Genomic DNA, 18,613 nt, shown 5'->3' on the forward strand with positions numbered 1-18,613 from the left:
CTGGTCATGGCCTAAGTGCCTACTAAGATTGCAATGCAAATGTGCTGTATGTAATCTTTAAATCTAATATTTAGATGTTAAAAACAGAATAGGCAGAAATGGTAAATATTGATTTCTGTGCCAAGAGATGTGCAATTTAATCGCAATATGCTCAAGCCGTATTCTAGTTAAATTATTAAAAGAATTACCAGCAAGCCAATTAAAAACAGGCCACAGACTTTAGTTAGCCTGCTGCCCCATGTAAAATATGTCAAACCTTTCCCTGAGTTTAGATAAGGTTATTCAAATTCTGTGTGACGTCATCCCAATTCAAAAACGATGGGCCGAGTGGGACAGGGAGGGTGGGCCTAGACAGGGAGACATTAATGTGAATGTCATGTTAAAGTCAGGTGTCCAGTTCCAATTATAAATTGATGGCATTTTAGAAGGCTAGGTCATAGGTCTGTGCTCTGGTAGTATTATGTGTGCACTCTAAGTTGACAGCCTCTTTATTTTTTAACCATTTAAACCCTCAAAATTCTCCCTAAATTCCTACTTAAGAAGCCTTGAAGTTATATTTTTCCCCACAGTTCCCACACGCCATTCAATTAAATACAAATTCTACTTGTCTTGACTGTCATTTTACACATTTATTTTCAGTATTTCAGATGGTAATGTTTTTTATCCCTGAAACACTTTGGGCCCAGACTATAATTGAAAATAATAGTATTGTGAGTATGCACCGTGCTTGGTAACAGGTGTATGATCTAAGTTCAAACCTTGGCTTCTCTTTCACCTCCGCACAGCTGGCCAATCAGCGCATGTGGAACCACCAGACACAAGAACAGCTTCTTCCCACTGGCCGTTAGTCTGAGGAACAATTAATCTGACACCCCCATCTGCACTTTCTGGACTACGGACTAATGTTTACTGTTTTTCAGTTTTCTTAATGTCTTTTTTTGTGGTCTTTTATAAATTTATCTTTGTATATAAGTACGAGGAGCAAAGTGTAATTGGCGTCAAATTCTATGTATGTGCAGCTTTACATGGCCACTAAAGCTGATTCTGATTCTGAATGTCGGACAGTTGGTTTCGAAAGGTTATAGAAATGGACGGACACAGCCCCCCCTATGTGGCATAGGAAAGCTGTGTGGGGATGGGGCTCTGAAGCTGTTCGACTATCTAAATTGTACTTTTAATGGAGTATACTGACCCCTTAATGCTGGTTTGTGTCTGCTCCATGTAGTATATAACCTGACAAACAACATTGATGTGGAGAACACAAAGCTGCAGATGGAGCAGTACCAGAAGGAGAACAGAGATCTCATCCAGAAGAATAGAGTTAAACTGGTATGTATTAGTATTTTCCCAAACATCTTTAATACCTCCAATAATAATGGTTATCACATGTTAAAATAGACGCTGGAAGGCATTTGCTTTTTGGTTGCTCCCACCTTTGGAGAAGTAAGAGTGTGGGGTCAAGTACAATACGGCACACCGGGGCTGATTAGAATTCAGCCTTTTGGTCAAATATGCGACACAAGTGTTTGCAACATCCCTGTTCTCCTCAGACAAGAGAGCAGGAGGAAGTGGAGGAGCTGATCTTGTTGGAGCAGCAGGGCAATGAGAAGCGGAGGCTGGAGTTGCTGCAGGACGAGCAGAGGCAGCTGCAAGCCAAGAGGAAGAACAAGCAGGCTCTGCTGGATGAACTGGTGAGACACACAAATGTTTCATGTACATTCGTCCACAGTCCGGTAAAGACAAAAGCAGTCACATTATGGCAGATGTTCCATATTTGACACACACCCACGCACACACACATAAGCACACACGCACACACACACCCTCAGCCTGAGGGTTCATGGCTGTGGATCATTAAGAGATTATTACCAGTCATTGTGCTCGGGGTTGCATTGTTTTCATTCTGTGATTCCAAAGCCTCCTGGCTCCATTGTGTTGAGCTGCAAGCTTTGGAAGTGATTGTTCCTGCAGAGCGGGCTGCTGAAGGACCATCGCAGATAGCAGGCTAAGCTGTGTGTTTGTTTGTTCAAGGCACAGGGCCTGTTGACTGTAGGCAGATGAGATCAGCTCCTACCCCCCAGGGGGAACTGTCCTGAGCTTTGACATATGTACATCCCTGTGGTCAAAGAGCTCCCTGTCCTCATACACATACACCAACACACATATTTAGATTCCTTGTTGGTGTTTGCTCAACTAGTGGGAAATAAAACACATCATTCGAAACAAGTGACACACTTCTTGATTCTTCTTCTTATCGAATGTAAAAAAATAATATTTGACATTATTTCTCTGCAGGCTTATTTTTTTTCTTTAACCTTTTTCCTCAATATCTTTGTCAATTGACAATCATCTTAAATATGTGATGTCATTCAAATAAAGCAGTCAATTCACCTGTCCAAAATAAGTACAACTAGCGTGAGTGAAAGTTGTAAATGTTTGACATCAGATGTGTTAGAAGCCAGTAACTCACTTTTTGTTTCTTGTTAAATGCTAGAACACCTCTAGACTGTCCTACATTTGCTGTCCACCCCATCAAAAATTGTCCTACCCTTTTGTGAACAAAGTATCCAAGCTTGTGTTCTTAGACTTCAGCTCTTGGCAACACTCCACTTGAGAAATTGAAATGTCCGACCTTGCTTTTAATGGAGGTGAAGGCGGCGCAGTGCACTTGAAGTAGCGTCCCCTGCAGTGCAACAGTAATGTTGATATGACTTGCATTAATAATGTGGCCTGAAAGCATCCTATTCTGATGAGGCGAAGGGGGCTCAACGTATACATACAAGTGTCAAGCTGTTGTTGATGACCACTGATCCTGATGAAACACTTTGTGGCATGTACACACAAGATTAACATTCTCATAAAATCCCAAATCCCATTTGTCTCACCAGGAACAGTCTCAACTTCCTGCCACCATCTTGCTTGCCCAACACAAGGTCCGTGCTGCCAAGCTGGAGACCCAGATAGAGCAGCAGAAACAGGCAGTCAAACCTGCCAGCCTATTCTCAACTGGAATCAATATGGTGAGTGCAACTTTAGACTTATTAAACCTTTGATGCCCGTTCAAGCTGTACGTACTAATTCAAAGGGATGGACTCTTGCCCTGTTTAAAAAAATCTAAGGGGCTGTGTTGGTGGGGGGCGTGTCATATCAGGTACTTGTGAGACATTGAATTATAATCCAGGAATCCCAGTTAGATAGATCCTTCTATGAGTTTAAAGGTTTATCAGATGAAAACGATGCTTTATCATATGACCAGGATGCGTTTTACAGCTCTGCAAAGTTTTCAACATTCATTATTTTATTCCTATCTTCAGCAACCGAGAGGTAAACAGTCAAAATACCAATTTAATGTTACATAGTAATTTACCAGGAATGTGCACAAATTAGGCTGGCTATGAATGTTTTTGTCGAATCCTTCTGCACCCACACTGCATAAAGAAAGTGTGCTCATTTAAATGAATAAGGATCAGGGATAGGTGGTAACTCAATACACAAAAAAGTGTATTTATTTATAAAAGTGTAGTTATTTTTAGGAACTGTGCTTTTATTTTTTAGTTTCCTACATTTGCCATTTATACCTTTTTTTATTTCAACTAGTTGGTTATTTTACCATATTAACTGAAATGAGCTGTTTTCCAAGCTGTGCAGTTTTGCTGGAGAGCTTTAACCAATACCCATTGCAGCACAGAGAGACAACACTTGAGTCAGATATTCATAAAATAGAGAAAATAAGGCAAATACCTTTTTATTTTATGATTTGGTTGTACTTAATCAAATCCAGTAACTACTCAGTATGCCACTGATGGCCGTGTTGGAATGCAGCCTGCAACGCCTTTTACACAATTTATTCCGTATTAAAAAGTGTATTTAGTCAATGCAGTACAAATGTAGGTTACACAGAGTACAAACGTCTAAGTCAGATGATCACGTTATTGATTTTGATATATTAACAGAATCCTCTCATTGTGCAGAGCAGGTTTTCTTTTGATGAGAAATGTTTCTTTTCACATTGGTTGCTTAATGTTTTATAGTGATGCCCAATGGTAAATTTAAATTGTTGTATTGGTTTGGGTACCTGTGCTTTTGGAGAAGGCAAAACATATGCAGCACCCTTCCTATCCATTTCAAGATAACAGATACAGGCAACAAAAGTAGGCGTCACAGCTAGCAAGCACAATATTTTGCAGTAATCTTATCAATAATTTTGTCTAGATGATATACAAATGACTCAATGAGAGATAATCACCATGCGTAGCAAAGTGCATTCCCTCGAAATAACCACGTTGCCAGTGGCTATTTATGACCTGATGTACAGCGGATGTAACACTTATTCCAAAAAGAGACACGAGACTTGACTCAGACTCTTGACCAAAGACTTGAGACTTGACTTTCACTTTCATGAAACGACTTCTGGCCCGCACAAACACAAATATTAGAACAGAAAGTAACTTTTACTTTATATTTCATTTACCAAGTACTTTTACTTGCTTGAGTAGGTTTGTGAAATGGTTATTTTTACTTTTATTTGAGCTTTTCTTTTGATGCGAGTTACACTGCTTCTCCTTGATTAAAGATTTTCAGACCTCTACCCACCATGGATGTCGGTCTGAACACAAACTTGCATGGATTTTTCAGAGTTGGCTTTGCTTCTCACAGGTGAAAGCAGGGTGAGCAGAGTGAAACATGAGCGCATGTAGAAGCTATATATATACCATAAATAACAAATGGCTACTATATTTATAATGGGCCCATGCGGGTTAAAGTCACGTGGTGGTAAACATCTATCTGCTGGAGGTACTTTGGGTTTGAATAGTTATTATTTTGGTGTGATTTTAGCACAGTGATAATTTATACTTCACGTGCAGTGCTTGTTGATAAGAGAGTGGTGCTAACAGTCCAGACCATCAAAGGGAAGATGTTCCTGGGTGTCTGGAGCTTCTTCATTGTGGGAACAGAGCCCTCCCCCTTCAGTCATGTCATCACATTCCTGTGGGTGAACGGTGGGACCCACAGAGAGAGCATGTGGGCTCACGGCTCTGAACGCTCTGAGGGTTGAAGCTTTGTGCTCACTGTGTCTGAGGAGACCTTCCATTTGGCTATCTTTCCAGTTTTCAGCTTATTATTTTCATTTTATTGTGATGAGATCGCCTGTGTCATCACCCTCACCCCCCTCACAGCAACCCTCATGAGGCAAGGTTGTCTTCCCACAGTTTAGTGAAGCGTGTGAGAGATATCTGCTTCGTACTCACCTAGGCTCAAGCCGGAGCTAGGCTTTGACATACACAGGTATTACCCAACTCCCACTGTGTTTTCCCTTCTTCGTTAGTCTATTCTGCCCATTTTAAATGTGTTTTCCACTGGCATAGCTCTTTGAAACTCCATTAGATATTCGGATGCAGTAATAATCAAGGAGACTTAAAGGAGCATTAATTTACTTATTAAACCCCAAAGAGACAACGGGCACATTTACCACCAGTAGAAAGGCATTGAATTGATCCAAGTAGAAGATTAGGACTCTGACTCTCTTTTGATATAGAGCATAAAGTTAAACTTGCTGATGGAGAGAGAAGCAGCGCGGTTGTGTTGCTCTTGGCTTTATCTGTGGCTGTTTTTCCTCACTTCTTTCTTCCCATTTCTCTTCATCCTCCTGTCCCTTAGCTCCTGTTGGTGTAGCAGAGCTCTCACCATGCATCTGCTCTGTTGGACTGCGAGACTTGAGTCAGGGGAACGTGTGGGTTTGGATTTCCCTTCACTTCAGAGTCCATAAGAATGACTTCTGTTTGACTTGGTGGGGTTTCAACACAGAGCGGTGGATTCCTGCCGATTGCTGGAATTCATTTATCTGCGAGTTTGTGGTCCCTTGTTCCAAGCGAGGTTTCAGTTTTTCTTCTGTAGGAATTAGGGGAGGCAAATGTAAAAACACATTTCCAAACCTGGGACACATTTCCATGATATGCCCTTTTCACATTTAAGATGTCCCTCTTTTCACTGACAGGAACACCAATTAGTGCTGAAATCTACCCAGAGATAGGTTTGGTTTGCAGTCGACAATTCATCCATCTCTACACATTTCCAACACAGACAATAGATGGACATGATTAAAGTAGTCAAGGCTCCAATAATCACTTCAACCACTAAAGTACAATAAATAAATATGCATCTGTGCAATGTTGCTACAACTTCTGCATCTGAGTGATGGCTGCTCGAACAAAGCTGTTTTTATAACACTTTGTTCAGCACCATGGGACCATAAACCTCCATCTAGGCGGAAGGAGTTGAAATTGGGCAACCATTTTAATAATCATGTTACGTTTTCTTTTTGTTTTTTTTCCCGCTTTGTAAACGGATCGTCTTTTGGATTTTTGATCGTTGGTCAAACAAAACAAGCCGTTTTATTTCGTGGTTTTTGGAAGTTGTGAGGAACATGTCACCCAACAAATAATAATATACAATCAAAACACGCTTTTATAGAAGCCCCAGTACTACTTTTTTTTTCAAGCAAGTACTCAAAGGAAAAACAGATTGTGACAGTGATGAATGGACAGAGGGCCTCTTGTTTTTTCATCTGGATGTTTTTGTCGACGTGCATGTTCACCAGTCACAGAAGCAGAAATTCATTGGGCCCTTAACACCTTCTCACCCACCGCTACATGCCCTACCAGATATTCACCGGCAGGGATGATATATCTGCCATTTGACCCACGGAACGTGAGGATGCCGATTCTTCCTCAGCTTGCCCAGTCTTTATTTAAAGAGTGCTCTAACGTCGCATCAAGTTGTGTCATGTTTACTGGAAACATGCAAAGGGACATCTCAGCTTCTCTAACACTACTTTTTGCCTTGGGGATTTTCCAGGACTTGGTGAAGGAGACTCTAACCCTGATCCTGATTATTCTGGTTGTGTGTTCACATGTTGGTGAATGGATGCTTGAGGGAAGTTAGCCAAGCCTGAGAGAAAGTAGTCTCGGTCCAGGTGTGATGTGAGGTGGGATGGGCCTCGTCTTGCCTCAGGAATGGTCTCGAATCCCTCACTAATCCTTCACTTTGTAGGTACTCTATTGAACCCACACACATGTGCGGGTGCATGCACACACACATAAGCGTACACCCCCCTCACCCACTCTGAGTAAACATCCTTTGAAGAATAAAGTGTCTTTTTAAAATAGAGGTCCGCTGATATCAAAAGAGACTCTCTGTGAAGGAGGGAGGCAGCTATTCACTGTTTAAACAGGTTTGCTTATTGTTGTCTGACACATAAGACCAGCTTCAGTGCCAAGCACGCTGACGAGTCGTCCTGCTGGGCACCTGCTCAGAGCTAAACATACACATGAGCTTATGGTCATTATACAATTTTTTTTTTTTTTAAATTTTAAGAATTGGATGAATATATTGGTCTTTGATCGTTTTCAAGCATGTTGGCGTCTTTTGTTTTTGCCAGTAAAGTTATTGGGTTTTTTCGTCTGAGTGCCTATGTGTGAGGTTGGGGATTGTCCTCAGCTGCTACAGTCTCCCATTCCTGAAAGCAGTGACCGATGGGGAATCTCTCCACCTTGGGGCAGCTTTCAGCGCCATCTTAGATGAAAGGTCCTAGGTTCCAGCGCTGCTTCACTCCTCACAGGCGGCAGAGCAGCTGACATACCTGACGAGGCCGGCATGGGCACCTAATGAAAGCAGAAGGCACACACACATAAACAAAGAGCAACTCGTATACACAGTCAGCCAACTGTGGGTGGAAAGTTTATCCCTAAACATAGATGTGTAGCTGACTGAAATAACCCTAGGTTCTCTCTGGCTTTATTCCATTCTACACTTAGGCAGTGGTATTTGACTATCATAGAAAACACACACACACACACACACACACACACACACACACACACACACACACACACACACACACACACACACATACTGTGTGAGCTTGTTTACTCAGGCCTCATTTACTTGGTTAAGTTGTCCTCTACAGTGACCTCTGCTTGGCAGACGTACTCGTCAGCACAGGCCAAGCTCTGCCTTACTTTACTCTGGCAGACTGGCCTAACCGGTTTTACCTGTGAGGTGTCGTGCCATACTCCCCCTACCCCCTCCTCACTCATGTACTACCTTCAGTGTTGTTTGCCCTTATTCTTTATACAAATAGTACCAGACGAATATGTTTTTGTTGTCGTCTATATGAATATGATATTGTTTACATATTTTCCCAAACCAATAGTTGTATATGGGAGAGTGCATAACCCCTTGCCTTTTGTCTTTTTTCCTTGTTATTGGATTGCTGGCATGTAGGTTCGCTGCGGAGGCTTTTGGAGAAGGGGTCAGCTCAGGGGGTAAAGAGAACCTTCAGCCCTGATTGGCACCAGCACATGTGGACATTCACACCTCTGCCCCTGCCCCTGCCCTGGCCCTGTTAGGTTGGCCTCAGCAACCCTCACCCACGGACAGGCCTAGCCCTGCCTAGCAGAAAAAGGAGTTGTCAGCTTTAGGAGCTTTGCGCTGGGGGCAGCTGCCACTATACCGGCGGTTATATTTAAACTCGTAAGGCGAGGGGAGGCACTGTGTGGGCAGCAGCTTTTACACTTCCTACTTGCTGCTCAGTGGGCAGCACAAAGCTCTTTATCCATACAGAAGCACTAGCGGTGCCAGGGCAGAAGGTGGAAGTGAGGGCTGAGGCTGGGGATGGCACTAGGATGGTCCCTAACAAGGGTTATTCATTTTATCCTCTGTACAATGCTGACCGCTGTTTCCCTTTCCATTGATCTCATTATCACTTTCTGCATTAGTGACGAGAGCCTAGCGGCCTCTGGAGCTCTGCTGGAGCCAGCTGTGGCCCCTTCAAACCCTCGGGAACCATGCAAGTCTATGTGGTTGTGTGTGTGTGTGTGTGTGTGTTTGTGTGTGTGTGTGGTTGTGTGTGGATGTGGTAGGGAGGTGCTGATGGAGAGCTAAGTCTCAGCGACCTTGGTGTGTCCTGCTGAGCTGCAAAGTCAGAGGAGAGATGGGGAGCCTGGAGAGTACTGATGATCGTGCAGCGTGTGTGTGTGGAGCACGTGCTTCTGGTGCCATTCTTTGTGGTGACCCTTGATTTGAGATGTTGACCACTGTGCTTTGGATCATCAAGACTGGCGTGGTGGACATTGTGATAAGACCTCCTCCTTTACTGAGTATCACTTTCTATCTTCAGAAAAATATGAAAGTACAAATGATCAAAGCATATGAGTAGATGTTGAAGTCATACTTCAAAACATTGGAGCTGTTTGGCAGTTAATTTGATGAAGAATGTTGCAAGACAACATCTATAAAACTGAGTTTTAGGAAGTTTTTTAAAATGTCTGGCTTGTCGTTGTCACATTGTTTAAAAATCTAGGAGCACCTCTGACCCCATCCATCTCTTGTTTTTAATATAGACTTTGGTGTTATGCCTCAGGGGCAGACCCCTCATACTTTAAAAGCAATGTGACTTATGAGACCTCTGTCCCATAAAAGTCACATGAATGTCTGTCATATTTCTGTCAGATGGGTTAACCCTGTTGCTTTCCCAGAAGGCACTGTTAAGTTGAGAAATAGGTAACGTGCCAAATTCACAAGGCCCCCCCATAAGGCAAAGAGTGGTTCATAGTTTTCCTAGCCAGCACACCTGTCCCCTCCACCAGCATGAGTGCAGGCAACAGTGACCTGACCTTTTAAAATCATTTGACTCTTAGAAATTGAAGCTGGTATCAAGGCAATATAACTCTGCCTGGACATGAGGTTAAATGTAGGCGGATCACAATACCAGGAGAAGCAGGACTACTCTCTCTGGTGCAATTGTGATTTACTCAAATCATCCTCCCCTGTGGTTTTATTGAGATTGATGACCCCCAGAGTTTCATTTTAGTGTCACAAGGGTATTATAAGAGTCTTAAATACCAGTTATACACAAACTTTAAAGCATCATGAAGGCCCACATAATGTCGTATAGGTAGTACGGTGAGCCTCTATGATGTGAAAAGCAGATGTTTGTGTTGGCTCTTTCATCGGTGTTGTTCCAGTGGCCCCTTGTCCCTCAGCCATTTCTGCTCTGCTGGGCCTGGCTGGGGGTCCCCTCGCTCTTCCCTTCTGTTGCTTTCTTTCACCGGGGCATTTGGAAAACAACATTCACATGCTGTAATTCACACAAGCTTTTAATAGGACACGATGAGTTCATGATTGAAAGCTTCAGCAGTATTATTAGGTGGAGCAGAGGATGGAGCATGTCGGAGACCACGCAGCTCGGCATTGGATGGACTGTCGGACGGCTTATCTTGCATCAAAGCAGCTTAGGAGTAACAAAAAATCATTCATTTACTAATTTTTGTAAATGTATTCAGAAGAGCAAAGCTCGTTCTTGTGTATGCATGTCTTATGCTGTGTTTGGTCATGATGATGTGTCTGCCAGTTTTCAAGGTGCCCTTCCTGAGGAATGCAACAGAAATTTCTCCAGAGTGGGGGTTGGCTCTGTTCTGTCTGTCGCTCAAAAATCTGATTTATTGCTCTTTAGCTATCTGCAACTCCCAATTTGCCTCTCTTCCTCTACCGCTCCAACGCTGTAAAGTTTTCTTCTCGTGCTTCCCCCTCCACGCTGTCTTTCCAGTGCGTCTCTTTGATTGGCGCAGTAGAGGAGTTAAACAGTGCTGAAAGTCTGAAACAAGATGGATGGAGGGACTGACGGAGAGCAGAAGAGAGGGAGAGTGACTGGGTTTGGGTTGGTTGGTCTGGGTTTCATTAGCCTGTGGTGGGGCTCCACTGTGTTGGATGAATGGATGGGACTGTATAAGGGATCACTGGCACCTTGGGGTTAAAGGTTGAATGAAAACCATAGAGAAGTGTGTGTCTAGCTTTTGTGTTTTAAAGGAAAAAAAATCAAACAATCCAAGGGAATTTAAACTGCGTTTAAAGACTAGCCGTGTCGAGAAGGGCATCAGGCTCAAATAACATCTGATCATGGGTCCATTATTTGATCAGGTGTTGTGTTTTTTCCCTATTATTTTGCATATAGTAAGTGACCCAACATGGATAAATGCCACATGTTGGCATCTCTTACAGTCAATGAGAAACAGTTTAATGTGACTTATGTGGTGTGATTTATTATATAAAAAGAAATCCATCAATCATGAAAAAAATGACTGGGGAACTTATTTTTATAGTTAGTTATTTTAGAAACAGTAGTTTCAAGTTAATTCTACCAAAACACTTGTTCTGTTTTGAGTGATGTTCTGTAAGTATTTATCGCTGGATAAACTCCTTCTCCCGCTGTTAATACAACACCGACATAAATCACTGTTGAATGCAACAGGTTCAGGCTCGTTCTGTTAAGAAAGTTGAAAGTCGCCCCAACCTTCTGGGAAATTAAGGGAACTAAAGTAGAAGTTGATGATCACGTTGAAGAAGAGTATAAAAAAACGTGTGTGTGTGGTTATTGTTTTGTCTAACTATCTTACACACTGGCCTGGTTAAAACAATTACCACCATGTTGTGTTTGGCTCAGAAAGTTGTGTATCCATCGCTGTCTCAGTATTCATCACTTGGTGCTTTTGTAACTTTTAGCTCAGCTTTAGGTGTGTGTGTGTGTGTGTGTGGAGGGGGGGCGGGGGGGGGGGGTCGGGGGCAGGCAGGCGGGCAGTCTGAGGCCGTGGGGCACATGTTATTCGTTTAGTTTGGTTTTCATCAGCTCCCCTCTGTGTTCTGTTGTTTACACTCCCCCACTACTCTTTTCTTTGCTTTCTGCCTTATCTTTTTATCTCTTCTTTGTCTGCGAGTTCCTTTGCTACACTCTGAAATAGTCATTGTTTGTTTAGACAGCATCTTTTTAATTCCAGGCTTGTTTCATGAGTCTGGCTCATCTTCTGCGTCTCATTACTTTAATGCTGGAGAAAACAAAGTGGTCTGACGCTGTGTGGAAATTCCCCTTTGATGGCATGGCCCCAAATCGAACAATTCTACTGTGTCCTGAAGAAGTATCATGTTTCTCACTCCATCACCATGGTCAAGAGCATTAGGAACTGGAGTAGCCCGACTGAAATCTCAACTTTGAGTACTTACGGCTTGAAGGGGTTTTATAAAACAGACTACAGTATGCTCAGCTTGACTACAGGTCTAATTGACTATAGGGGACACAGCAACTATATCGTTTTGTTGAACTTATGTTGAATAATGAAGATTTGCTTTATTTTATAATAGTTAGTAGACAACAACTACAAACATACTCGTTCATTGTTCTAGCAGTGCCAGGGGAAAGAGAAAATGTTGACAGACAAAACTCTAAACTATTGCCAAACCAGTTACTCAAGAACTTGTGGTTGCTAATGCTGCAGTTTGATTGACGTTACACCTTTTTAAAATGTATTTTTTCCCTGTTTGTGTCATCCTAATTGTTTCATAGCTGTAGTTTCCAGTGTTGCACATACTACGCTGAGACACTGAAGACTATTGTTCTGTGCGGAATGTTGTCTCACTGTTTTTTTTGTTGTTTCTTTTCAGCGTCAGACGGTGTCTCTTCAGCCTCCTCCCAAGGTAGAGGAAGTTCTGTACCACTACAAGGCCTTTCACATTGAGACATACGGACCCCCAGTGCCTGAACTGGAGCAGCTGGGCAGACTTGGGTACAATCCTATTTACACACTTACACACATTGTCCGCAGCCAGGAACTGACCTACAATGAGTTTTATTTTTTACCTTTAGATGAGCAGAGTTGTTCAGTTTAATGATAGAAGAAAAACAATGGGTCCATAGTGTTCTCCAAAGTTCTTGTACTTTCATATTTTGCTAAAGAAAGAAAGTAATAATGTAGGAGGTTCTTGAGAAAAAAATGCTCCTTAACCCAAGTAAATTTTAGGTACAGATACAGCTGACTGCCATGCACTTACTTATAATGACAGTTCATTTTTATTAATTATTTAAAAAATTCCAACTGAATACTGTCTCAATTTTCCTTTTCAATTGATACCAAGTGTAAACATTCTTTCCAAGGACCAACCTATCATTTACATTTTTTTTCTAGGATAGTTTTTGTTGTAATATGAAGTGTTTCTGATTACACTTTTTTTTTAGTTTTTGTAATTCTCCACATTGTTCAGGTTTTTGGTGTTGGGTTAGAGAGCCGCTACAGAGTCAGTCTGCTTGTGAAAGCCTGGCTCGTCTCACTTGACTCTCGTCTGATTAACTGAGAGAGTGAAAGCAAATGAGGAGGAGGAGGGCTGGGGGAGTGAGAGAGGGAGTAACAACCATCTCCCTGCCACAAGCCACCACAGTGCCTCTGTAGGAGTGTCCATTAACACACACAGGAAGTGCTTTCCCCGACGGCCCCTTCGGTCCAATCAATCCACGACGCCATCGGTCCAGTCCTTGCCGAATGTAAGCTATCCATCAGACAGCCGAGCGCCCGGCCATCTGCACTGCAACTGGCTGGCACTGAGGTCTGCCCACACACTGAGAACGGGCTGCTTTTATTAGGTGACAGGAGCAAAACAGGGTCATATTCTTTTTGGGCAGGCTCATTGACTTTCAGCTTTGCTTCACCCTGACAATAACCTTCATTTGGCTGAGATGTGCATATATGTACATATTGTCAGCATGTTTAGTAAGTGTTCTCTAGTTTATTCTTTAGACAAAAGCTGCTATTGACTTTTGTTGCACAATCACATTTACCTAATTACCTGGAAAATCATCTACTGAAGGTGAAACTTTTTCCTTACAGGTTTGTGGGTGAGTTTAAGCAGAATAACTGGTACTTATTTACATTATGTATTCAGTGAAGTGCTGAGGTCCTTCTTCTTTTGGCCAGGCTGATCAATATGCAGATGAAACGCATCTCACAATTTTTGCCGCATGCTGGAACTCAGAGGAGGGAGGAAGAGGAGGGGGCGGGGGTCTGGTGTCAGCAGTTCAGGGGTCCAGGAGGACCGATGCTGGATAGAAAGGGCTCTGCCACAGAGATAAATGAGGTTCAGTTCAGTGAGGAACGCCAGTCCCACTGGTGCAGGCCGCAGGCAGCGACAGAGTCAGGCTCATTCAGACAAACCACAACTCCCAAGATGCAATGTGCTGTTAAGTAAAAGCAAGGAATTGTGCTGACACTTGTGCGCACTTGGCAGTTTGTGATTCAGCTAAGTTTGAGGTTTTGTGCTTGCAAGCTCAGATGTACGTAGACGATCACGCTTGCACATACACATGCAAGCAGACGGTGTCCCTTAAACCCGCTAAACATTTTGTGTCATACAGACTCACTCTCACCCCTGTTATTGCAGTCCCAGCATTTTGGCAACAATAAAAGTTGTGTGATGTGGTAGAACTTCACGTGTGTGTGTGTGTGTGTGTGCGTGTGTGTGCGTGTGTGTGCGTGTGTGTGTGTGCGTGTGTGTGTGTGTGTGTGTGTGTGTGTGCTGTTGAGAGAGAATGCAGACAGCATTGAGGGTGAAAAGTGAGTCCCCTGTGTAAAGCCTGGGACTACAGCTCCAGTCCTATGACCTGTGAAGGGAATATTCTTGATTGTACGAGGAGATATGGATGTGCCTGAGCGTGGATGAGGTGAAAGGGGCTGTGAGGGGGCAGGTACTTATTTTAAAACACGGCTGTTTGTCTTGGTCAAGGCCTACGGTGACAGCAGCACCGCTGGTGATTTGTCTTGGACACAGCCATCAAGAGAGACGGGAGAGTTGAGCTCACACACCCCCCTCCCTGGTGGCCCCGGGGCCTCTGGGGCTGGTCTGTTGCACAGGATGTCCAGTCAACACGGGACTCACTGGAGCCATGTTTTTTATTTCAACTCATTCTTTTCTTTCACGCCGCTCCTTTCCCTCTGTCACAATGTCTGTGTCTTTTTTGCCTTGTCCCTTTGCCCCCAAAAAAACCGCAGGAGTGCTGCACGGCTGCCAGGAAAAAGATGGTCCACGCCTCTTCCACTGTCTCTCCCTCTCTGTCAGCTGTACCTGAATAAATATGGGCTGAACTGAGCTCTTCTATTAAAGACAGCTGCCTCAATACCGGAGGAAAGACTGCATGTTCAGGCTACAGAGGCCTCCAAAAGTGTCCATTCAGCTTTCACCTCAACATCAACCCCCCTTTACACACACACACACACACACACACACACACACACACACACACACACACACACACACACACACACACATAAATACGTAACCAGACGCTCCTCCCCTGAAGTGCATAGGTGCATGTGATTTGCCACAGATGATAGAACTCCTACTGTGTGAGGTATCTATAATGGCAGTATAGTGCTGTTCATCTCATTGACTGGCACATACCCAGAACCATGCGTGAGCCATGAGAGTTATGAGAGGCTATGAATGTAGAATTACAGCTTGTACTCCAAATATACCGCCATGGCTCCTTGCTTTTATGTTTAACAGTAAAACCCTCTAATAAACAAAATCAAAGTGAAGTAAATACGGCTTTGGAGACGCAAACGGAAACATATGATGTTTACATTGTCATGGCTGTGATACGAATCCCAGCAGCCAGAGACTGAAGCAGGAGCTGTTTTAACTCACGCGGACCTTGTGCCTGCTGACGGACATCAACCAAATGGAAGCACTTGGAAACATCATAAATATACAGCACCAATTCAGTCGTGCCTGCATTATATATAAAATAAGTTTCTGTACATGAGCTCACATAGACACACAACCTGAAAGAAAAGGTTATGTCCTGTTTGTGTGAGTGTGTAGATGAGCATCTGGGTCTGAGTTTGTGCTCTACAGAACACTTTTAAAGCTCTGACTGCGTGGGCGATGAAAGACTGACTCGGATCTTGGACAAGGACAAATCGTATGGGGGGAAAAAAGAGGGGAACGAGAAATTGGCTGTGGAGCGTTGAAAAATTTGACTCAAACCTCAAGTGCTGACAATGAAAGCTAGCCAGAACAGTTGTTTGTGTTGGCACAGGTCGCCCTGAAATTAGCCCATCTCTTTCAGACAGAGGTTGCTCAATGTGCTTCGCCAAATGCCAGTGTGTATAATATTATGAAGTTTTGCCTCCTCCCCCATACGCATTGCTTTCTATAATTGGTGGAAAAAGTGAGGTTTTCTGTTGGGAGCACTTGTCAAGCATCCATCTCTTGTCGGTGGGGTGAAGGAGAGCAGCTGAATGAGCAAAGTGTTTAGTCTGTAGCTGTTCTCTTGGGGTTACACTTCTCCGCACCAGGAAGTAGTCCTCAGAGCACTTTCTCTCACCAAAACAGACAACTTGTGACCAGCTGATGGGTTAGATAGCGATGGATAGTCTTTCTTGACTTCTTTTCATGAACACAGAGGACAACCAATTGTTTTCTTCCTCTGGAAACTGCCCACAAGTCCAATTTAATGTAACTCATTTTCTTTTTATGGACATATGGACTGTACATACACATGGAGACACGGAAGAAGCTGCATTACTTGTGTTCATTTGCATAGACTAGCTTCGTTTAACGTGTGCTTAAAGGACGCCTGCTCACTGTTCTGGTTGGAAGCCAAGGGTTAATGGGTCTCTGAGTGATGCTCTCCTCCTGCCTGTGTTCTTTAGCTTTCCAAGCGTCCCCTGGCGTCTGCGTGTTTATATGAATGGTGTGTATCTGTTAGTTTGTTTGTTTGTTGGCTTATACTGCATGTTAAGTGCTTTGGTGGGAGGGAGATATCCAGAATAGTCAGTGGTGCCATCTCAGCCCTCAGTTCCTGGCATCCGGCTTCGCTAGCTTCTTCCCGCCTGGTTGGCCTGACTCCAGGTCTGAGCTCTTCATCTTTCCAGCTCTGGCCTCGCTGGCCAAGAGCACTACCAGTGACCCTGGATATGGCTCACAGAGTAAGCAGGACCACTAGACATGCTCCATAGAGTACTCTGGAATTCATTTCTGGCATCACTAAATTATAGTAAATGAGATTTAAATGGCATACAAGTCATTATTTCCTTCTCCTTGTTTCCCCTTTCTAACTCTGTGATGGAAGTGCAAGTCAGCAATCATATTATTCTTTTTCACTCAATATGCAGAGAACAGCCTCTCAAGAGGAATTTTTATCAACGGCCATGAATAGCTTTTCCACGTATCCCAGGTTCTCCGATCCCTGCAGGGCGCATATCCATCTGATGGGCCTGACGGGGCTGGAAGTGCCGAGGGGGTGGGGAACAGGGTCAGCGGTCACTGACCACGGGGGAACCGAGGTTCAGCACCGGGACGTCAGAGTGCCGAGACTGACGGGAGCAGAATGATGGCACCTTGGAGAGACGGGTCTCGTATTCTTGGTCTCAAATAGTCATGCACTCACACACTCTCTCTCTCGCTCACAAACACAGCGTTGATGCTTAAGTTATTAGCGGGAGAGTGGGGCGCCGGTTAGCATGACCTCAGATGAGACTCCCTCAAGAGCCGTCTGCTTTGATCTGCTTTTACTACTATTAATGTCTCGGGGCACATATTTTGCTTTCATTCAGCCAAATTAAAATATTCTGTGACGTTGCCAAATGGTTTTATTTATGGAAATAAATAGTTTATTTGTCTCTTGCGTAACACAGGGGCTTCTCCTCAAATACTCTGGGGTTGCCACTCTAACAAAGACCTAAAGCTGCATTTGTCTGACTATATCTAATTAGATTAGATATTCCTTTATTAGTCCCGCAGTGGGGAAATTTCAGGATTACAGCAGCAATAAACAGTAGAAAACAGTCAAATCTGATATATGTATCCTACTTTCTTCCAATACTACACACTCCTCACACATGCCATTGTCTTGTGTCTACCAGATCCAGCATAGCCAATAACTATAGACTTCAGTGCAGTGCTTCTCTCACAATTTAAGTGTTTCCATAGCTTGGATCTAAAAGCTTGAATGCAGCCGCGGGGCTCTCAAATTGAAGATTTGCATAACCAAAGGAGAGTGTAAGCACAATACAACTGGAGGTTCAAGCCCTGCTATTTGACTTGCAAACCAGTCTGTGTCAACACGAGGCCCCATCTTCATTCACGGCATAAAGGCACCACCTTGCTTTTATACTCGGCTTCTTGTACAGTAGGTGCTTACTCTCTTCGTTACTAACTAGATCAGAGACGGAGTGGAGCGTGGCCACTGTCCGACTCCCCACCAGCCCCCACCCAGGCCATTATCCTGTCTGTCTCAGTAAACAGACCATTAACAGACAGAGCTGGTGGAGGCCAGATCACTATTGTTTTCCCTCCCATAGATCTGTGCAAATATTGATCTTCTCTTTAAGTATGGTTCAAAATAAGCATGCGCTGTAGTTGACTGGAGGCTTTTTACTTGTGGGTGAGTCATTTCTGACCCAAAGAGCAGGCGGGAACAGAGGGAACATTACTGTATGATGGAGCGGGAGAAACATTTGCCTTGTGTGTATTCTGGTCATCTAAAGGAGGTCTGCTTTTAGTGTTATTGTTTTCCCTCTGTGGGCTGTGTGCCAGACAGACCAGCAGTCTCCTCCCAAGATGAACCCAGGCCAAACCAAGCCGTTGCCTGCGAAGGAGACACCAACGGACAGGGAACTCCGAGTATAACAGCGTTCTTGCCTCCAGGTTTATTTGTGTCACGGCCGTAAGGCAACAGTGTTGACCTCGTCACCCAGCGCAGGGTGAGGTGATGTCTCCTGACTATTTTAGT

General features: G+C 43.7%; 1 protein-coding gene across 1 annotated transcript in view; it reads left to right on the top strand.

The window, feature by feature from the left end:
- mnat1 (MNAT1 component of CDK activating kinase) overlaps positions 1 to 18,613 on the top strand; it is a 32,114-nt gene that overhangs the window by 7,167 nt on the left and 6,334 nt on the right. The window contains exons 4-7 of the mRNA XM_068580584.1: positions 1,226 to 1,329; positions 1,551 to 1,691; positions 2,889 to 3,020; positions 12,493 to 12,614. Coding sequence (XP_068436685.1) covers positions 1,226 to 1,329; positions 1,551 to 1,691; positions 2,889 to 3,020; positions 12,493 to 12,614 — 499 coding nt within the window. The remainder of the gene's footprint in view (positions 1 to 1,225; positions 1,330 to 1,550; positions 1,692 to 2,888; positions 3,021 to 12,492; positions 12,615 to 18,613) is intronic.

Source organism: Clinocottus analis, unplaced genomic scaffold (genome assembly GCF_023055335.1).
Source record: "Clinocottus analis isolate CAN_PGR_092001 unplaced genomic scaffold, fCliAna1.0.p SCAF_17, whole genome shotgun sequence".
NCBI classification, from domain to species: Eukaryota; Metazoa; Chordata; class Actinopteri; order Perciformes; family Cottidae; genus Clinocottus; species Clinocottus analis.